This window comes from Lissotriton vulgaris, chromosome 8 (assembly GCF_964263255.1).
Source record: "Lissotriton vulgaris chromosome 8, aLisVul1.2, whole genome shotgun sequence".
NCBI classification, from domain to species: Eukaryota; Metazoa; Chordata; class Amphibia; order Caudata; family Salamandridae; genus Lissotriton; species Lissotriton vulgaris.
Window position 1 is genome coordinate 44,187,884 of NC_141696.1, and position 23,500 is coordinate 44,211,383.

General features: G+C 46.4%; 1 protein-coding gene across 1 annotated transcript in view; it reads right to left on the bottom strand.

The window, feature by feature from the left end:
• LOC147693350 (transient receptor potential cation channel subfamily M member 2-like) overlaps window positions 1-23,500 on the bottom strand; it is a 1,918,272-nt gene that overhangs the window by 700,134 nt on the left and 1,194,638 nt on the right. The window contains exon 21 of the mRNA XM_086933680.1: window positions 7,721-7,771. Coding sequence (XP_086789806.1) covers window positions 7,721-7,771 — 51 coding nt within the window. The remainder of the gene's footprint in view (window positions 1-7,720; window positions 7,772-23,500) is intronic.

Here is a 23,500-nt window from a genome sequence, read left to right on the forward strand (position 1 = left end):
GGGGTCGGAAGCACTGCCTACACTTCAAAAATGGTGCAGGGATATGGACGAGGCTATGGTGGCCGAAAAGGCGTTTTTTTCCATCGTGGGTGCTCTCGGAAATGGGAAAAGGTGTGGGGGGCATGGAACAATTTTAGAGGGGACATTTGTGATTCACCGGACATGGACAATGAGGATGATGCCCCGTAATGAGGCGGCAAGACTAAGATAACTCGAAGATGACAGACATGTATGTTGTTACTTTTTCCTTAAGTGAACGTGATAATATGTAGTGTTGTCTTACTATGCCGATGTGACTGCAGCCTGTAATGAGTATATGATGAATGTATTTGTGCCTGATTTTCAAGATTAATAAAACCATTTTTTTTGAAAAAGCATTTGATCCCTGGAGTTGGAGAGCAAGTTGGCATCGCAGAAATTCCAACATAGCCGCTAACATTCCAACACTGTTGCAGCATCTCGCTGTGTAGCAGTCTAGTCATTTGGGTTAATCTCAGTCTGGTGAAGAGCTCTCCAACATTCCACTGCGCACTTCACCGAAGTACTTCAAGGAAGAACAACTAATTTTCATGGGCGTCATGAAAGTCAGCCAGGGTAGTTGGCGTGCACACTGTGTTTAGATTCAATGGTTGGTAAAACTCCCTGAGTCAAGGTCAGTGACAGTTTAGCTTTTCCATGTTAAAAAGAAATACATTAATGTAAAGCTAACAAGCATAGATTAGAAATCGCCGGAGACACAGGGGCGAGATTAGAGAATTGCAAAAGGCTTCCTCCGCTCCCCTCTAAAAACTATTTTATGAGGCTTTCACTTGACAATTTCTGTTTGAGCATTCCGTTCCTACTGAACGCGGGCGTGACCTTTCAACACGCCACGTTCACCATCAATCAATCAATCAGGAGTTTGTTAAAGCGCAACTATTCACCCGTAAGGGTCTCAAGGCGCTAGGTGTGGGGGGGGGGGTGCAGGTTCCATTCCATCAAGGAGGGGGTCTGTCGAAGAGCCAGGTTTTGAGGTTTCTTGCGAAGATGGGGAGAGATGTTGTCTGTCTGAGGTGGAGCGGAAGGGCGTTCCATGCTTTGGCCGCGAGGAAGGAGAAGGAGCGGCCTCCCGATCTGGTCTTTCTGGTGCGGGGGACCTCGGCGTAGGAGAGCTGGGCTGATCGTAGGGTCCTTTGGGGTGCGTGGAATTTGAGCTGGCTGTTCAGGTATGCTGGTCCGGTGCCGTGGAGGGCCTTGTGTGCGTGGGTGAGCATCTTAAAGGTGATTCTCGCCTCGACGGGGAGCCAGTGGAGTGTGCGCAGGTGCTGGGAGATGTGGCAGTGTTATGGCAGGTTGAGGACCAGTCTTGCGGCGGCGTTCTGGATGTTCTGTAGCTTGCGGTTGAGGTTTTTGTTTATTCCGGCGTAGAGTGCGTTGCCGTAGTAGAGTCTGCTGGTGACCAGGGCGTGAGTGACTGTCTTTCGGTGTTCGAGGGGGATCCATTTGAAGGTCTTACGAAGGAGGCGGAGGGTGTGGAAGCAGGAAGATGAGACAGAGTTGATCTGGCGGTCCATTTTGAGCTCGGAGTCCAGGATGATTCCCAGGTTGCGTGCGTGGTCTGTGGGCGTTGGCGGGTTTACGAGGGCGGTGGGCCACCAGGTGTCGCTCCAGGCGTCAGGGTTTGGGCCCATGATGAGTACTTCTGTTTTGTTGGTGTTTAGTTGTAGGCAGACTAGATTGATGCCTTGATCCATGTAGCTGGTATCAGGGTGTCCAAGGCTTTACTGATCTACTCGCAAAACTGTTTATAGTTTCGGTCAGGGTCCTCGCTCGGTTGAGGGGGGTTCTTTGTGAGGAGTGCATGGAAGTCTTCAAGACGAAGCTTCCTCCATGGTCTTTTCAGGACTTGCTGGGCGGGTTGTAATTTGGAGTCAGTACTGAGAGGTATGGTCATTATCACCAAACAGTGGTCAGACCAGACCATGGGGATAGGGGGTTCAACACTAACGTTGCTCAAATTCGAAAAGATGGGATCTAAGAGATGCCCACCGCTGTGAGTAGGACCACTCACAAGTTGGCTGAGCTGGAGGGCAGCGAGATCGGCTAGCAAGGTGTTGATCTTAGTATCAGAAGTAAGATCAAAGTGAATTTTCAAGTCTCCTATGATGGTGAAGTTTGCAGTTTCGGTAATCAGAGAGCATATATGCTCTAGGAGCGAGGTTGTAAAGCTCATGCTTGCTCCCGGGGGCCTGTATATCAAAAGACCCACGAGGCTAAGTTGAGAATTGATCTTAATATTGAAGCGTGCACATTCACTATCCTTGATTTCTAATCTCGATAGATGGCAAGTAAAGTGAGATTTAACCATTATATTGCTATTCCCCCTCCTCTAGAGTGCCTATTCAGCGTATACGCAGTATACCCCATAGGGGTGGCAAGATTGATGACTGAATTCATATCGTCTTGAAGCCAAGTCTCTGTCAGAAATAGAATATCTAAGTATTAGTTGGAAAGTAACTCATGAATTTCCAAGTGATGTTTCTGCATAGATCTGACATTCAGCTGGCCCACTCTGATTTGTTGGGATTTGACTTTATTAAGGGACGGTAGTAGGGAAGGGATCGGCAGGGCGAAGCCACAAGGGCATGAGGGATGCTGTTTCCTACCTGAGGGATTATGTTTGACACATTCGCTATCCGAGCATTTTAGAGATAGTATAAATTGCCTAGAATAAGATATCACATCCTCCCTTGTGTCGCCATGGTTCCTGGCGAGAGGCGACGTGCTGGCGCGGACGGGCACAGACGGGCAAGACTCTGGCACGACTCCAGTGCAGGTCCGGCGCGTCCGCTGCTCGCATCCCCTGCGCGGAGACATGCCCGTCCCCTTATATGCGCGACTAGAGCGCATCAGAGCACTCAAGCACACCCAATATGTCTGCTGTGATTTAGTGGCCGGGACCGACTCGACAGCGTCAATGCTCGGCTGCGAGTAGCGCCCTTCCCTTCAGCGCCTTGAAACCCTCGCAGGTGAGTAGCACACTCTATAAATGTATTGATTGATTGATTGATTGATTGTTTGTTTGATGGCGCGGGATTTATTATACTTTTTGTCGTTGGGTAATCACTTGGTCTTACGTACTTGCAAACGTTTTAGGATTTGAGTACGAAGCAGGATGTGAGCGTGAGATCTGTCCAATAACACGGATGGGCATATATCGTGAAGTTTAGATATGCTGGAGCTCGCAAAACGGCGGGGCTAATTTTATGAGGATTTGTGTTATCAAAAATATATGAAGGGACGAAACCTTATGGAATATATTTATAATTCACAGCATCTATGACAACAGATCATGTGAATTTCTAATTTTCACTTGGATGCTAAATGGATTACTGAGCTCTAAGAATTATTAAATTACTACATATTATGATACAATAGAACTTGCATTTTATATTGTTGATGACACCAGGTTATTACTTTCGACAGAGCCATATATGAATTTGATATAGCAAAATGTTCTACCTGTATTACGAAGTGGTTGGTAATTTTGGATTCGAAGAAATATTCTGATAGGTGAGCAGATTTTGGAACATCAGCATGGGGTTCTTTCACTGGAGGAATTTTTGGTCTTTATTTTTTTGTCTCTTTTAGATAAAGGTGTTGCACTGTGTACTCTCATTTTTAGTTGAACTTAGTTGATTCGCTCTGGACCCTTCGCACTATATTATATCTTTAGTAGCTGATTGTAATGTGATCTCCTATTAGAACTGATTCCCTCACATATGAGTCACTGTGTGATTATCAGTTTGTCACATGGGTGATATGGTGGTGGTGTTCTGATAAATATACATGTTTGATATAGCATAATTGTTTTAATTTAATTGTAGCCCTGAAGAAGTCAGAGATGCAGAGGCATCGTTACTGCCGAAACACATGTTGGCTTTGCATGATTTGGCTTTGGATGATTTGAAGATTTCCACATATGACTGACATGAAGATTTTATCTGATTCGAAGAATAAAATCACCATAAAAGAAGATTGACTGGACTTCTTTATACTCGAAGTGGAGTTGTGCTCGGGACATTGTTTCTTGCTTTAATTTAAGCTTGTTTTTTCTGGCATGTGAAGCTCTGCGTACGCCAGGGCAAAGTATGTTTAATGCCAGTAAGGCGCCCTCGCGGCAGTAATGATGATGGCTTCCGGTGGGTGCCCTAAAAGATGCATTTCTCGATCTTGACACCTACTCGATAATCCTCCAGAGTTAGAGACGCGAAGTACACCATAAGCATCAGCCATACAAATAGGTTGCAGCAGCATTTTTTTTCTCTAAAATACATATATTTTTCTCTCCTTCTTTTAGTAGCTTGTGTTTGGCAGGTATTATGATCTGCCAGAGGAAAGAGACGGCAAATATTTGTCGTCAGGGAAAATGAAAAAAAAAAACATAATAATAATGGGTTTCTGTCGAAAATGGAAATTGAATTTTACAATCTTTCTTTATAGGCAGCATTCTCCGGAGCTTGTCTCTTTCTTTGTCTCACTCTCGCACGCTCTCTCGAGTTCACGAGGCGCCGCATGAACACTCCACCCTGCCAGTAATTCCCTGCTTTTTGCGGGTAGACGGTCTGGCTGCAGTTTATTTCTTTTCTATTGTGCAGCAGAATACAAAATGTACCCTTTCTCATAGGTTATCACCTCAGAAATCAGATTGAAGGCACGCGTGAGAGCTGTTAGTGTGCGCATATTCACCGAGGAGCACCCACTTCTAAGGGCATCATTGCGAGCACCCTTTGTTGGATGCCATAATTAACGCACATTGTAAAACCCAACATGTGATGTCCATATATGGGGTGCAATAGTTACCGCACATTTTGCAGATAACATATGCATTTTCAAGGCACCAAAATCTTCATTTCCCGGTAAATATATGTTCCCATGTTATATTCCTACTTTACTGCACGCATCATAATTGTGAGCTGTGCGGTAATCATAGTTTGTGATGTTTACCACTCCCAATAAACTCTAATCCCCGTGCTGTTGGCTGCTTCTGATGGCCTTTTCTTGCCTCACATTAATTAGGGCCTTCTCTATGCAGCACAACTTTGCATAAATAGCAATTATGACATGTAATAAAGCTTTCTCTGGGAAACTTTTCCCTCTATGGCTTTTTATGTTGAAATAGCTGTTGAACGTAGATTTGACTCTCTGTTATTCCATTAAAACTTCATTATCGTGGAAGTTTTTCAATCACGTTTGTTTTATAAACTTTTCAAAGTTCATCAGTTTTTTTTAGTTTTAATAATGTTTCGAGAGTAGTAGATGAAGTTTCACAAATTCACTCTCCCCCAGTAAAAATCTGCATTTATTTAGCAGCAAAGGATAATTCAGTCTGGGGGGCGCTAAGGGAATGATGTCTTTTATGTAGTAAAAATCTGCATTTATTTAGCAGCAAAGGATAATTCAGTCTGGGGGGCGCTAAGGGAATGATGTCTTTTATGTAGCGGTGGAAGTGCGCATTGCACCGCCTTTGGAACCTTATAAGTGTTTAGTTATCCAACTGAATATCCTTGGTGCAACAGCATCAACTTTTACATGGCTAAACACTTATAAGGTCCCAAAGGCGAGACCTATTGGCTATGCCAATGCTTGTTTCGTATAAGTAAGGGACCTCTGGCAACAGGACTTTAGATTACACCTGGACGAAAGTCTGAAACTGAATCCTGGAACTTTGACGCTCTACTATAGACTAGAGGACGGAAGAATCTCCCTTGGGGACAAGGAGTGACTCCCCTGCTTAAGCAGGCACCAACAAATTATTTGCCGGTCTTCATCTCCGAAGCTCTCGAAGGCCAACCCAAGTCCCCAGCAAAGCTGAGACTCGCAGCCCTCACAAGTGACAGCGGAACCAGAACCCCTGGACACCGTGAACATTTGCTAAGTGCATTGACTTCCAGAGGTTTCCTGAAGTTGTGCTTTGGGTTATTTGTAGCCCGAGCACCATTTGAACCAAATATTGTGGGCCTACACTCCACAAGTGTTCTGTGAGCCCGCTTCTTGCATTTCAGCTCAAGGCTCCTATGCAATCCCTGGTCCGTTGACTAGTAGGTCCACACGAAGGCCATTCTGATTTTCTGTGGCCTTCCCTGGTTGTTTCAGACATGCCCTGACTCCCTATCAAGTGGTGAGTCCCTCAGACCTTGCTGGTGTGCACCGTAGCACTTCTTTGATTCCTGCGTGGTTGCTGTTGCCAAGGCTTGTTGGGCCCAATCCAGGCACTGACACTGCAGCACTCAACATCCTTCGTGGGACAGCTCGAGCACAGCTCCGGGTTGTCGTCCACAACTCCTGGTCCTCGTGGCAGAAGAGTCAAGCTTCACCTTCTTCACCTGAAATCACCCGACATCGGTGGTCATTCGACTATCATGCCCCTGGTCACTGGCTAGTGACCCAGACTCTGTCCCCTCTGCTTGCAGGTTCTTCTGATCTTTGATCCAGGCTTGGATCACCCCGGACACTTTCCACTTCTTCAGCAGCAGCACTTTGCAGCAGATCGCCATGGAAAACGATGATAAAACTAAAAGACACCTATGCACCCGGCTTCCCTGGATGAGGTAACTCGAGTACTCCGGTGCTCCCGTGGGTGTTGGCTCTAGAACCCCTTAAGTCTAAAGTGGTTTGCTCAAAGTCCTCCTCTAAGTGTCCTTTATCTTTAAAATTCCAACCGCGACTTTCCCCATAGAAGTTAATGGTGATTCGCGGCTGTGTTCACACACTGCACGCGTCCTCCGTGGGTCCCCTGTGTCACTACCTTGGGTGGTACCTGGAGACCCGAGCAGTTCTACAGGCTCTAGGACTTGTATCTATGCAAGTCGTGTTTCTTACATCACTTTCTTAATATATGGTTTTGTACGCCCCTAGGGCTCAATGTATATTGTGCTAATGTATATGCCTGGGGCGTGAATTCTGTTCCGCTCGCGGAATTTGCAGAATTTGGGTAATTTTGCGTTCCGCGGAGAATGCAAAATTGCTCAAGCTTCTGCATTCTGCGACTTTGCGAAATTTTTTGTTTGTTTGCGTTCTCAAAATGTGTGTTCGCGAGATATTTCCCCCAAGCACGCATACAGCAATTGCGAACAGGAAAAAAGCATTGCGAACAAGCAATTCCGCGTGTTCGTGGAATTTCTGCGTGTTTGCTGAGATTTTTTACCATTTTGCGGAGATTTGCGTAACGTGATTACGCAAATTCCGGTCACCCCAACTAATTTACTGTGTGTTAATAATTTTACTGAATGTACTTTTGCCTCTAGCCTCATAAAGAGGCTAGAGGGGTGTGTTTAGAATAAATACATATATTTTATATATATATACCTGGTGTGGTTCTCCTTTCATTTGGTCATTCACAAGATTATAGACTGGTAAAACAAGATGCTTTACATTCCTCCAAGACTTAGCCTGAAGGCTGCTCTCCACAGCTACCACTAGGATAGCTTTCTATAAAGGTTGTCTTTAACCTAACATCACTAAGGGTCGTTTGGACTGGTGCAAGGTGCCCACTAGAATAGTGGACAGCACATGCCAGGCCAATTTCTCACATAAATCTGTTAGACGAGAAAGAAAGGCAGATACATGAATTTCCATAACCCCATTTAATACTTCCAATTCAGTTCAATACTCAGTAGGAACACCAATAGAAATTAGAGGTAAAGCATCACAGAATTCAATAAATAAAACATAGACTTACCTGTAAAATGTCTTGTAAATGTAGTCGTAGCTGGATAGGTGCTGGTCATCCCTGTAAAAGAAGAAAGAAAAGAACTGAATTGCACTTCTCCTCACAAATAAAGCAAAAAGTAAAAAGAGAAATAAGAAGAGAAGTAGGCTCCCAAACATCTCCTGGTAAGACAAGCCATACTAGTTGTTAAATGACGTAAGTCATTAAGGTTAAATAAAAAGTAAAGATACATTACATATGTGATTTAGCACTGCAAGAACACAGACGAAGAAGAATAGAACATTATTAGAACAAGCAGAGTGTTGGGAGCTGTCTCTTCTCTGTCCCATTCACCTTTCCCCCCTTGGTACTAACCTGCAATGCTTTATTAAGATACTAAGCAGGGGGGTTCCGAGAGGGGCATTGGAAATTAGTGTTGTTCTGCTCCTGTGTGATTAAAATCATAGTTCATAGACTTGACACTATACATTTCAGCAATATCACTGTTACTACCGATGCACTCCTCCAATCAGCTAGCCAGTCCCATGTCCTCATCTAATCACTGCAACAAAACGCAAGCACTTATAAATTCACCATGCACTCTCCTTGCAGTACTTTAATCATCCAGTCACTACCCATGTATTCATGGAATGATGCAGGAATTAACTCATGCACTTCTACAATCGCTTGAGCACTACCTATACCACTCAGTAACCTCCATGTTACTACCTATGCCATCCTCCAATCACCTAGTCTGTACCATGTCCATATCCAATCAATGCGCCAAAACCCTAGCACTTATAAATCACCATGCACTCTCCTGGCAGTACTCTAATCATCCACTAACTACCTATTCACTCCTGCAACGACCCAGGCACCAACTCACGAACTTCTACCATCCCTTGAGCACTACCTATACAATTCAGTAAACTCTCTGTTACTTCCTATGCACTCCTGCAATCAGCTAGCCAGCCCCATGTCCTTATGCAAACACTGAGCCAAAACCCAAGCACTTATAACATCACAATAGACTATCCTTGCAGTACTCTAATCATCCAGTCACTACCAATGCACTCATGCAATGACCCATGCACTAACATATGCAATTCTACAATACCTTGAACACTACCTACACAGTTCAGTAATCTCCCTGTTACTACCTATGCACTCCTCCAATCACCTGGCCAGTCCCATATCCTTATCCAATCACTGCGCCAAAACCCAAGCACCTATAAATTCACCATGCACTCTCCTAGCAGTACTCTAAACATCCAGTCTCTACCTATGCACTCATGCAATGACCCAGGAACTAACTCATGCACCTCTACAATCCCTTTAGCACTACCTATACAGTTCAGTAATTTTCCTGTTAGTACTTATGGATTCCTCCAATCAGCTAGCAAGTCCCATGTCCTTATCTAATTACTGCGCCAAAATCCAAGCACTTATAAATTCACCATGCACTCTCCTTGAAGTACTCTACTCACCCAGTCACTACCACTGCGCCAAAACCCAAGCACTTATAAATACACCATGCACTCTCCTTGCAGTATTCTAAACATCCACTCACTACCCATGCACTCATGCAACAACCCAGGCACTAACCATGCACTTCTACAATCCCTTGAGCACTACGTATCCAATTCAGTAATCTCCCTATTAGTACTTATGCATGTAGGAGAGTATTATCTGCTTCTTATGGGTACCCCCACTTTTTGCTGATGTAACAGTGTTTTTTTACTTTATTCTGGCTGGGGCCCTGGTATTCAGGACCCCAGTATAGCTGCTTCCTCTCTAAATGGATTCCTAGTAACTCAGATACATAATAGATTGGATTCTGAGGTGCCCTTATAAGTCCCTAGTATATGGCATACTATGTACCCAGGGCATAGGTACCCCAGTGGCCTACCAGGGGATGCAGCATGTGTTATACCACCCCTGGGAAGCCCACCAAAATGACACCACAGGTCTGCTGCTGTAGCCTGGGTAAGGCGGTGTATGCTCCCCTTACTGAGATATTGGTTCACTATTTGTCACCTATCATTGCACATCAGTCACCCCTGTGGCAGGCCTTATCAATCCTGAAGGCAGGGCGCTTGGCTTTGTGTGAGAGGGTGCCCATGCATGATCAGAGCCCATATGCAGCCTTCTGAATATCTTCTCCAGGGTTGTCGGTGATGCAGCCTGACCATATAACTCTTAAGTGCTTTTATGAGTATACACTCGAATAAAGCACTTTTGAATTGAATTGATAACTCTTAAGTGCATTATAAACAAACAGTAAATGCTAACTTTGGACTGGCTGCACTGAAACATGTCATGTTTGGTGTCAAACGCCTTGGAACCATTCCCCCACACCAGTAACTGGTGTGGAAGTATGATCCTACCCTTCTAGAGGGAGAGTCATGACAGCACCGGTATACCCAGTACCAGCTTAAAAAAGCCCTGGCATCACAAAATGGATGCTGCAGCCACAGACACGAGTCTGGCCTCCTACTGCTGACCGAAACTCGGGCAGGGGAGGTATTGACGATAGGTTTCCAGTCACAGGAGTTGTTCCACCTCCCAGACAGGCTTTAGTGTATTGGGGTTGGTTGAGTGTGATTTAAAGTCCTGCACTGGGGGCACAATTGGTGACCCTGTGCATAGTCCAGCTCAAACCGGTTGCAGGGTCTACCAGCCTGTGCTCTGGCATGAAACTGGACAAAGGAAATGGGTGTAGCCACCCCTCTTTCCCAACCCTCCCTTAGGTGGGTCCCCTGAGTTAGTCTAACCCCTTCCTTTGGTAAAAAGAAGGAACCTCTGTAACCAGAAATTTAGATATCCCTGGGCAAAACTCTGAAATTGAATCCTGGAACTACGACGATCTGCACGATGCCAGATGACATAAGAATTTCCCTTGGAGTAAAGGAGTTACTCCCCTGCATGGCAGGCACCAACAAAGCATCTGACTGGTGTGCAATTCCGAAGCTCCTGCTGGACTTCAAAGTAATTTCATCACAGGAGGTGGATTTCCAGACTTCCCCAAGGCCGACTCGAGTCCCCAGCAAAGCTGAGACCAGTAGCTGTCTTGGGTAAAGTGAAACTGGACCTCCTGGTCACCGTGCACATTTGCAAGTGCATCAGCTTCTCGACGTCCTTTGAGGCTGTGCACTGGGTTACTTTTAACCCAGACCCCGAGCACCTTTTGCACTGAAGATTGCTGGCCTACATACAACGAGAGTTCCGCGAGCCCTCTCTTGGTGTTCCTGCTCGAGGTACCTTCGCGATCCCTGGTCCGTTGACTGGTGGGTCCCTGTGAAGTCAACTTCTACTTCCTTTGGGCTTCCCTGTTTGCTCCAGATGTGCCCTGACTCTCCATCACTTATGAGTCCCTAGGACCTTGGTCGTCCGCATCGAAGCAGTTTTCTCCTTTCTGCGTGGGTTGCTGTTGCCAAGGCTTGTTGTGCCAAATCCAGGCACCGACACTGCTTGTTGGACAGCTTGAGTCCTGCTCCTGGTTGTCCTCAATGCCTCCTGGTCCTTGTGGCTGAAGAGTCAAGCTTCACCTCTTTCACCTGAAACACCCGACATCGGTGGGCATTCGTCTATCTTGCCCCTGTTCACTGGCAAGTGACCCAGACTCTGTTCCCTCTACTTTCAGGTTCTTCACATCTCTGATCCAGGCTTGGATCTCTTTGGTCACTTCGCATCTTCTCAGCAGCAGCACTTCTCTGAAAGCTGAAATAGAAAACGATGACGCGACCCAACACCATTTGACACCTATGCACCCGGCTTCCCTGGGTGAGGTAACTCGAATACTCCAGTGCTCCCCTGGGTGTTGACCCTAGAACTGTGTAAGTCCAAGAGGGTTTGGTCCTAGTCCAGTTTGAAAATCTGCTCGCACCTTTCCCTATAGAAGCTAATCGGAGCTCGCAGCTATGTTCTCACACTGCACCCGACCACCGTGGTCCCCTGTGTCACTACCTTGGGTGGTTCCTTGGGGTCTTAGCGATTCTACAGGCTCTAGGCCTTGTGTCTCTTTAAGTCGCGTTTCTTATACCACTTTCTTAGTATATGGTTTGGTCCGCCCCTAGGGCCTAACGTGTATTGTGCTATTTTACTGTAATATTTGAAGTGTAACTTATGTGCTTTTGCCTCTAGCCTCATAAAGAGACAAGAGGGATGTGTTTAGTAATACTTACATATATTTTATATATATACCTGGTGTGGTCTCCTTTCATTCAGCCACTCAAGAGATTATAGACTGGTAAAACAAGCTGCTTTACATTCAAGACTTAGCCTGAAGGAGGCTCTCCATAGCTCCCATTAGGATAGCTTTCAATAAAGGTTGTCTTTCACCTATCATCAATAAGGGGTTATTTGGACTGGTGCAAGGTGCCCACTATAACTAGTGGTCATCATATACCAGGGCAACTTCTCACATTGGTGTGCAGCGTGTGGGATTCCAGCTTGCTATTGTTTTACCAGATAAGCTCAAGTGAGAAACTAACTGAAATCCCTAAAGGTACCTAAGGTACATATAAATAAAGCTTAAATTACAGTAAGTTCTACTGAACTTACAGTTGTGTGTCAAGGGCTTAGCACACCCTTTCTACAACTCAAGAAAGTTTAGTAGGCCACACTAGAGTAGTTAGTGCATACACCACACCTCACTAGTGATCTCTTCAAGGCCAGGAACCACTGGGTCCCTGCCAGAAGCCAGTGGGATTCTACCATTCAAGTATGATAACCTCCCATTCTTGGAATTAAGAGCATTGTGCAGTAGTAGGAGACTGAAGACAAGCAAACATGCAAACACCCAATGCCTCATAGAGGTACTGCTGTTGGATGATCTCAGAAGACCTTCAAGGTCTGAAGGGGTAGGCAGAATGTGTGGGGCAGCAAATGAGGAAGGGCCAAGGGGTGAAGAGAACCATGAACTGACCTCTGAAGCTGTCCAGGAATAGGACAATGATCTTGACCTGGGAAATCCAGCTCTTCCTGAAGATGAGGAGGATGGACACAATGGACCCCTCTTTACTCCACCAGGGAGTGTTGGTGGTGTGCCTAGAAGGTAAAGATCTCCTTCCCAGAAGTCTATCCATTCTGATACATCTGTAGGGACCTATGTCTCTTCTCATAGGAGAGAAACCTTTCAGGAGAGGAAAGAGAGACTGCTCAAGTATGAAGAAGCTCAACATAGATCAGAAAACAGCAATTGACTTTAGACAAGGAATCCCTAGCGTTACTAAGAGCTAGACAAAAGATGGGACGAGAGACCCATGGTGGCAGCAACTTCCCTATTGTTAGGGAGAGGTCTCATGACCATAGAAACCTAAACAAGATTGTCCCTCCCTACCAGAGTGGGGATGACATCCACAAATGGATTACTGCTCTGGAAAGGGCCTGTAAGGTACAGAGGGTCCCCCAAGAGCAGTGGGTAGCAATTTTGTGGCTCTCGTTTTTAGACAAAGGTAGAGATAAACTCCTCACTGTAAGAGAAGATGATGCTGATGAGTACCAAAGCTTGAAAAAGTGCATTGAATGAAGGATTTGGCCTAACCACTGAACAATATAGGATACAGTTCAGAGATACTGTGCGAGCAGCGTGGGGAGAGCGGCTGTGCAGCTGTGACCTGGCCGGAGAGTCGATCTTGCCGAACCCAAAGCAGAAGCCGCAGAAAAACTTCAGAGAGCGAGGTGCGCGAAGCCGCCTGGAAGCCGCCGAAGCCACTGATCCCTCGAGGAAAGCCATTACAGCCTGCAGCCAGCCCGCAGCCAGCGCGCAGACTGTTGCCGCGCTGCCAAGGCAAGACAAGGCAGTAGCCGGGTGCTGAGTACCGCGGGCGAGGCCGATGACGCAGGTGATTGCCATCGCGTCTCGCGTCTCAGCTGTCTCAGCCGGCAGCCGTTGCTCCGCTGGCCCACTGGCGAGGAGGGGTAGACGCTGGGTACTGCGGCCAAAGAAATAAAGAGGACCGCTGTGACCTGCTTCCCGTAACTGCGGCCGGGACCCGCGGGGGGTGCTGCCGCTGCAGAAGGAGCAGGAGCACCGCAGGAGCACCGCACAAGCCCCCATTTTTCCAACGCCCCTCTGCGCCAACATTTGTACCGGGCCCGGGTGCTGCTGCATCGTGTGGGCAGGCCAACGGGCAGAGTGGGCTGCAGCAAGCAGCAAGCAGTGATTGACAAGGAGCCACAGGGAGCCACAGGGCCAGGATCCAGGGAGACAAGTGCCCCCCAAGAGCGGTAGCATAACCGTGCTGGGCTGCTTTGTTGCTCTGTAGTGCTGTGCTGCAGTGAGGCTGGGCAGGGCATGCAGCTGCCTAGCGGGGACTCTGCAACAACGCCACCCCCACATGCCACACGCCACACGCCACCGCAAGAGAGGAGAGGGGCTGCAGCGGTGAGCGGAGGAGACAAGTAGTGGAAACCTGGGGGTGCTCATCCCATCCCAGCCAGCGCGGAATCCGCTGCATCTTAATGAGGTAGGAGCCATTAGATATAACAAGACTCCCGGTCGACTGAGCGAGTTTGTGGTCGGCAGAGGGCAGCAGAGACCCAGAAACCCAGGAAACGCCAGAGACACGAGAAGCGCTGACCGCCATTCCTGCCGTCTGAGTGGCAGCACACAGGCTGTAGCGCCAATTAACAAAGGACAACAAAAGACAGAGCAAAAGATAACAGAGGAGGGGGGAAAGGCCTGCTCCACCTAGCCCCGCCCACTGAAATTGCAGGCACTGCACAAGTCAAGTCAACCCTGGTGAGACAATTAAACTCTGAAAAATATGAGGACCAGAAACTCGAGCCTGACAATATTACAGGAGAAGCCTCGCCCCCATAGATCAGCCAGGAGACAGGAGGCAAAACTATTCTCCCCCCAAGGAATAGGTGGCTTTTATCCAGGGCCAGGGATCAGAGACGAGGATCAAGGCACACACACTAGCAGGACCCAGCCCGACCTAGATCCCGACCTCTTCACCTCCCACCAAGGCAACAGATGACGGGGAGATTCTAAGCCCTACTGCCCCCTGGGAACTCTGCATCCCACTCTCGCCAAAAGTTATCACTCTCTATGGCAGAGCGACCCTTAAACCTGTGACACCAAAAGCGGTCCCACCCCGGCCGCCAGCTTGGACTCACCAAAGCCTGGTGAACTCTCAGCAGAGTTTCACCTCAAATGGCGCGCCCTTGCCCGACGCGCCTAATAGCTTACATGCTGATAATGAAGGAAGAACACCATCATCACCCGGCATCTCACAAACCCAGTCACCGAACTTTACAGGACCAATCTCTCCGGACCACGTTAAAATGGCTCAGTTCCCAACTTCCGCGAGTAGAGATGCGGACAATGGGGAGAAGTCCCCATTGATCACAACCCATCTATTGATGATTAACGAGGCGCTTATTTCTATGGCTGGTGCCGCACTTATGCACGCGGAGAAGCTCGACACTCAAATTAACATCCTACAAATCGTCGCGGGTCTGATCTCTGGAATAGATTCAAAACTGGACCTCTTGAACTCCCTGATTTGCAGAGCACAGGACAGTACTTACCTAAAGTCAGACTCGTGTGGTTGTAGCCCAACTCTGCTCAGCCTAGAAAAATTACCAAACATCATGACTACACTAATTGAGGATCTCAAGAATGAAGTAGGCAAGAACCAGAACTTACCCTCACAGGACACCGCCCTGGCATCCTCAAAAAAACAAGGTACAGCAAATTCCCAAACTAGCGGTATAGAAACTCCTGGAGGGGAGAGGATCACGGGTTCGGTACCTTCAGTGACAACCCACGCGAGTGGATCAACTACCATCCTGACTCACACCAACAATAAAGACTACATCACATCTTTAAACTGGCTAGCCCAGAACTTCAAAAACTATCCAGGAAAAATAAGAAAAAATTAAGAAAAGTCAACAAAAAGAGTAAGAACCAATCACACTCTACCAATCCAATTCGGCAATGGCTCCTGCCCGTCAATGGGAGACCCGGTCACATCGAGACGCAGAAAGTGACCCAGCCGGCAGCCATAACTACGACAACAGGGAAATTTGAGTCATCTGCGGAAGCCTTCCATTCCACTAATTTGGCAATAGACCAGGGCATGCTGGCTCCCCTTACACCCTCCCAGCCAGCCCGGGCATTGAAACTACAAAATCATACGCTCCACTCGCAAGGACAATGCGATGGGGAAGCAAATCAAGTCTCCCTAAGTGACCAAGAGTCTTGCCTAACAACTTATCAGCCCCCTGCTCACATAAAATCCACATTGAGCAGAGTGACTTCAGCGCCATCAGCCGCTAATAAATCATCAGAGACCAACGTAAAGGCGGAAACCCCTCAGTGTGCTCCCCAAGGCACTCTTTGCCTTAAACCCGAGCAGGCTGGTTACTGGTCACTTCACATTAGACCATTTAGCCCTCCCCTTGTGGTAGCATCTCAACAAATAATTGAGCCAATAAATAAGGCATTCATCAATTTGCCCAGGGCGGGACAGCCAACACTCATTGGCATCCAGGATAAAACCTGTAAGGACGCAAATGCTGCCAATAACCGAGCTCAAACAACATCTCAGGAGGGGAAAATAATGTTGTACCCTGAATATACCTCACAGGGTAAGTGGGACATCCTCAACCGTGGCAACATCTTAACACTCTGCGCAAACATCCCAGGTTTGGAAGGGATACAAACTACAGACATTGAGACCATTTCATTCCTTCCGCCGGATCCGGAGGAGAAAAATGAAACTACGGAGCTAACCTTCTCCAGCTCAAACCTGGTAGAGGCCCTGACACACTTTACTGGAGAGTTGGGGCATAAAAATAAAGCCCCATCAGGAGCAAAAATATCCATCAATCTTAAAAACTCACAATCCGCTCTTCGGCCCGGAAAATCAGGAACAGCCTATGGGGGGGAACATACGTTTGAACGCTTTCTCTGTCCGCGCCCCCCAGGTGGCATCAATTTTTCGGGGGTCCAAAGGCAGCACGAGAAAAGGTTTAACTAATGGACCTCCGATCAAGAGAACAACAAACTTGAGTCAAGGCAAACGCTTGTGCGTAACAAGGGGGTGTGCGAGCAAAGACTGGTCCTGGTTGGCGTCAGCATTAAACCCCAGCTCCTAACACGCACTGTCTTGGAGATACGGGCCGCTTTCCCCAGGACATGACTAATGGGCAAGTGAAACACATAAACCAACCCGTTACCATCAAGACCCTGAAAATCATGACCTGGAATGTGGCAGGATTCAAAACATTGTTACAAAACCATGATGCAGTGACATTCCTGGAAGAGGCAGATATTATCTGCATACAAGAATCATGGGCAATCAATCCTCTGTCACTAAGAGGATACGCAGAATACGGCAAATCTGCTACAAAGACCAATATATTTGGAAGACCATCAGGGGAAATGTGCGTTTACATTAAGCACTCGCTAGAACTAGAATTCAAGGAAATAAATAACCTGCCCAACATGCTTTAGGCGGGTATTTTGAAAGGCTCCTTCACGACTAACAGAACCTCGTCTATTCTGGTGATTAACATCTACCATAACCCGCACGGATCTACAGCCGACTTATCCTTACTAATAAACCATCTAGAGGCCCTGTTACTACAATTCCCGGCATTCAGATTGCATCATCCTCGGTGACCTTAATATCCACAATATAGGGGTTATACCCCCACAAAGTCACCAATCTGGGGCCACCAAGGCTTTGAACGCCCTATTAAAATCCTACAAACTGGCGACAGCACATTCTGTCTATTTAAAGAACAGGCCAGGGGCCTTTGTCGCTCCCACGTATAACAACCAGACCACGATTGACTACATTATCTTAAGTGAAAACCTGCAACCTTTGATGTTGGATTACTCTGTTCACCAACGCCGTGACAGCGACCACGCCGCCTTAATAATTACACTGTTTTTGACAACAAACACACGCCACAAGCTACAACACATTGGGGCCGCAAACGGCGAGGAACTGATGAAGTTACCTAGAAGAATTAAATGGGGGCAGGCAGCAACCACCACGTTCAACAATTGGACAGATTCGTGGGCAGGCTGGCCGCCGGGCGACCACACAAATGGCGCTATAGCAACATGGGACGGAATCACCGGGACCTTAGTGGCAACACTCCGATGGGACACAGCAAGGGTAACCCGTTGGCACCAACTATCTACACTCGGATTCAACCGGGCAATCAAAGAAAGCGCCAAAGATCTGAATAAAAAACGAAAAGCGCACCGGAAAAATGGCACAGCCTCTAACAAAAAACAGCTACAAGAGGCCGCAAGAAGCCATTCAAAGAGTGTGTGGGCAGCTAAACGCAAACACAGTGAAGCTCAATGGCTGAAAATCTTTGACTTGCTGAGTCCTGGGAAATCGCAAGAATTTTGGAGCTATTTAAGTAAGCTCGGACGAGGTCAAAATCACAGAGAAAACTCTCTCGAGGCCCCCACTTGGGTTGCCCATGTAAAAACTTTATATAATGAAGATCACGTTGCCCTTCAATTCAAGAATGAATTTAAACCAAGAGAAGAGCCAGATTTCAGTCCCCACAGGAAGGCGCCGCCTGGCGAATTACTTGTGTCCAAAATTTTAAAAAAAATCAGAAACAACGGCGCCCCGGGCCCAAATGGCCTCCAAGGTCTATTGTTTAAAGCAAACATAGAATTATGTGCCGAAAATTTGACCCATCTATACGCCGAATGCTGGCTCTTGGGTGATGTGCCAGACTCCTGGAGAGGCTCGCTCTTACACCCAATCCATAAGAAAGGGTCTAAATCAGACCCGTCCAACTATCGATTAATAGCCCTCCTGGACATCGAGGGCAAAGCCTATGCCAGCGCCATCTTGACAGATCTCGCAGACTGGGCAAGTGAAGAAGGTCTCCTGCCCCTCTGTCAAACTGGATTCAGAGCCGGGTCCTCAACCGTAGACAACATCACTGCCCTTTCTTAACTGGCCCACCAAGCTCGGTTGCGTAAGAGTCTCCCTTTATCAGCCTGTTTTATCGACTAGTCTGCAGCGTTTGATGGGGTAGACCGTGCTATCCTATGGAGAAAGCTGGCCCAATGGAACATCAATCCGACCCCATTAAGAGCAATCCAATCGTTGTATCAAAAAACGTGGGTCCGAATTAAACTCTCAAGCGATTTCGCATCTGAGAAGATTGACACGGATCGAGGGTTAAAACAGGGGTGCGTTCTAGCACCTCTGTTGTTCAATCTATATACAGCAGACATGGAGATAGCCTTGTCCGGGGCAGCCCTAGCCACTCCAAGGATTGGTGGAACTAAAATCCAGTTTATGCAATATGCTGATGATCTGGTACTTCTGGATCATACCAAGATTGGCTTGCAAAAGGCGCTGACCGCCCTGGCAACTTACATCGATAAGAACCGGTTGGTAGCTAACTCCTCCAAGTCACAGATAGTAATTTTTGGCCATTATCCAAACAAAAAACTAGCCAAATGGAGGCTTGGCCATCTGACGTTGGAAAGCACACAGCAATACACTTACTTGGGTGTCTGCTATCACGAATCGGGGCGTTCTGGTGCCCATCTAAAGAAAATTCAACGTAAAGGGAAGACTATCACCTATGCGCTCTGAAAACTACAAGCCACTCTACATAGCCCAATGACAATGGCTATCCAAAGAGTTCTCAAGGCAAAACTAATGCCGGCCCTCAATTACGCCCAACAAGCGTTCCCGGGTAAACTTAATAGGGAACTGGAAAAAATCAACTGCAGAGCTTATAGGAAATTATTCTCACTACCGACGTGCACCAGAAACACCCTCGTGCGCCTAGAATTTTCGCTTAACCCCTTCGATGCTGATGACGAGCTCAGCTCGTCATCAGCCACGGGGGGCGTGTGCGGATGACGAGCTGAGCTCGTCATCTAACGCGGCTTTTCGAAAAAAGCCACGTAGTGCAAAAAACACCGCAGCAGCGATGCGGTTAACCAACAAAAACTGGAAGAGATGGCTGCCCTGTGTAAATATTACTATCTCATTATAGCGGCACAAGACAAGTCACTGAAGGCAGTTTTGAAATACATTTTTACGGAACCCGGGAACCCTTGGTCAACCACCTTCACCATGGGGAAGGAACTCCTCAATCTCGCCACCGATCATTGGAACCCTGAGCTAGTTAATTATGCAGCAATTAAAAATGCCATCAAAAAACAAGTCCGTATCCATTCCCGGGAAATGGATATGGAGTCACTGGCAAAACGAGGTTTCCATGAGTCCCTATGCCTGCCGCACACAGTGCATAATCCCAAACACCATCTCAAACAGGTGGTGGGCCGCTTTGCCCTTCACATGATCCTAGCCTACAGATTACACCCTCTGCCTATTAAAGAACTATACGCTCTCGAACTGACAGGTCGGGGAGTTCTGGAATGCAGACTCTGCAATTACAAACGAGAGTCGCTGGCCCATCTATTACTTTGCTGTCCGTCCCTGCGCGCAGCACGCAACCTTTACCTTAGGCCAATTCTACGACAAATGGGGACACGCACCGCAAAGGAGGCGGTCCATCAACTATACACATTGACTATAGTAAAACAAATGGCCTCATTTGGAAAGTTTATCCAACAGACATGGGCCAAGCTGATGGCTACACAGGGCATAAATGATTAAAGACCTTGCAGTTGTAGGCGGGGCTGCCCTTGCACAGACACCATTCTTTTGAGCTTGCCAGTGCCCGGGATTCACTATACAGACTTATCAGCTGACTAACTTGTTGTTTTAAATCTTTTAAAATTTTGCACTCTGTTTTTAATGTGTTTTTAATGTAATGGTTTTGAGTAACCAAACAATAAATGTATTCATTCATTCATTCATTCATTCATTCATTCATTCATTCAGTTCAGAGATACCCAAAAGACACAACATCAGGATTGGGTAGACTTTGTAGATCGTGCTACTAAGGCTCTGGAGTGCTGGTTACTTGGCAGTAAGGTATGTGCTTTTAAAGGATTATGGGGCATATGTAGGTAATTTACATTTTGCTATTCTCAAATAGCGATTTTTAAGGAATCGCTTTTTGAGAATTGCAAAATGGAATGTAGGTAATAAATCGCACTTTTTTTGCGAATACCTAAAATTCCTTAATTGCGATTAGCAAATTGCCTAATCACAATTAAAACATGAGTGTCCCATTCATTCCTATGGGCCAAGAGGCCCATAGTAATGAATGAGGATACATTCTCAAATTGTTATTTTCTATGAGAAAATCGCAATTTGAGAATCGCAATTCCAAGGGTGCCAGGGTGTCCAAAGGACACCTGTTGTACCCCTGGAATGTGCCTCTAAGTACATGTGTATGAAAACAACAGGAGAAAACCCATAAACCACGTTGGGATGGGTGCAATATGTAGATAAGAACAGTTCCCAACAGGTATTATGTAGAGACAGTTTGAAAGCTGTATGCAATAAGCATTACAAAGAAAGGAAGAGCCAAGGAGTAAAAAAAGTTTTTCATAGACAGTGGTATTATTTCCAAAGTGGTTGAGGGTCAATACAGTTAAAGCAGCACTGTACAGAGTGGATCGTGTGACAACCCGGTGACACTTGGTGCAGGTGCTATATACAATCAGTGACATGTGAGTGTGCAAGTGTTTTAAAATGACAGCAGTTGCGAAGCATTAAAACAGAATTCACAACATCAAATGATGGCCCCAGTAGAGACAAGTAATCGTTACTCGAAACAAAGTTATTAGGATGGGAGCACAAGATGTGGAATGCGTCGTTGAATTCAAGCTGTCTAGTCGACGGCGTTTCGATCCCTGTTGTTCGGGATCCTCATCAGGACGGGGTTGTCGATGAGAACAGTGATAGTAGCTTTCCTAGGATGGCAAAGTCCAAATCCTGGGTTTAAAACTCAGTTTTCCAAGGTTACTGGATGATTCTTCCGTCTGGGCAGCGAGCGGCGTTGGCGAGTCCTGAATGAATCAAGGAGGATGGCCGTAACCGGGGTCTGCTGTCACAGCGGGTTGCAGGCAATGAATGCACCCTGAATGCACCGCATTCCACATCTTGTGCTCCCATCCTAATAACTTTGTTTCGAGTAACGATTACTTGTCTCTACTGGGGCCATCATTTGATGTTGTGAATTCTGTTTTAATGCGTCGCAACTGCTGTCATTTTAAAACACTTGCACACTCACATGTCACTGATTGTATATAGCACCTGCACCAAGTGTCACCGGGTTGTCACACGATCCACTCTGTACAGTGCTGCTTTAACTGTATTGACCCTCAACCACTTTGGAAATAATACCACTGTCTATGAAAAAGTTTTTTGACTCCTTGGCTCTTCCTTTCTTTGTAATGCTTATTGCATACAGCTTTCAAACTGTCTCTACATAATACCTGTTGGGAACTGTTCCTATCTAAGTACATGTGGCGCATATACATGCCCTAAGGGCATGTCTGTGCACCTCATGGTACTTTGAATTTAAAAAAATGCATTTTGAAAGGAAATCGCAAAATACCATCTACTTGGAGTAGGTGGTATTTTGCGATTCCTTAAGCCAAAATCGCATTTTAAAAGTCACCCTACATAGCATTTAAGGAATCGTAAAATTGTGATTCCTTAAATGCTTGAGTAAAATAAGGAATCGCAATTTTTGCGATTCCTTATTTTGCTATGTGGCATCTACATACCTAATGGCCGTTTGCGATTCGCAAATGCCTTCCTACATATGCCCCTATACAACTTAATTATGAGGAAGCTGTTGGAGGACAGATGGGTCAGTACGAGGGTGAGGTGGTGACCCAAAGAAGCAAGATTCTAAGAACTCTGACAAGTATGGGGAAAAGGGTAAAGACCAGAGGTCTTCTCAAGGTCCCCAAAAATCTTCATCGGGAGGGGGGGTTCCATTCTAACAAAGTTAAAGGCCATGGTGTAAAATTTGTAAGCAGAAAACCCATTGAACAAGTGACTGTACAAAGTCCAAAGACTCAACTCCAGCCACCATTGCCCCGAAGGCAACTGTTCTCCTTAGTGCAGTTACAATTGGTGGTACTCAGAATAAGGGTGTAGTAGGGTTAACCCTGGGTTCTGAGATGGACTCTGGCCTAGTCAGAGTTCCAACTCAGGCTGTCCTGATCTGTATTGGAGGCATGGATATGTCCTCCTTTGTGAGTCCCAGTAACTTGGGCAAATACAGACAGTAGCCTTTCATTAATGGAAAAGAGGCTTTACCATTCAGGGACACCGTAGCAAGTGTCACAATGGTGACAAAAGATCGTATGGATCCTGGGCAGATTATACTTGGTGAAATGTACCAAGTGACCAATGCTAGCAATGTCAGGACAGACCATTCCTTGGCAGTTGTTAATTTCTCCTGGGGAGGGTTAACTGGCCTCAAAAAGGTTGTGGTAAGGGCAGACCGCCCTGTTGAATGCTTGCTTGGCAATGATCTAGAAACTTCAGCTTGTGCTGAAGTGGAGCTCAGGACACATGCAGAAATGCTAGGGATCCCTGCACATGTATTTGCTGTGACCAGGTCACAGGCCAAATTGTCTAAAACTGGCTAATAACGATGATTATGGTTCTATATGAGCCATTTTTAACGTTGGAAAGCTTATAGCACGTAATAAAAGTTATTAGGAGCAAGTAAGCTTTACCAATTTTTAATTCAGTTCAAATTATTTCTTTATATTCTCACGGGGTCCTGATTCATTGGCACTATTTTGGCACTTTTTGAGAAAGTAGAATCACATTTGGGTTCACTTTGCATTTTTTGGCTGTATTGGGTTGAGGTTTTCTTTATATTACACACACACTTCTTTCTGTTTTGGAGAAAAGG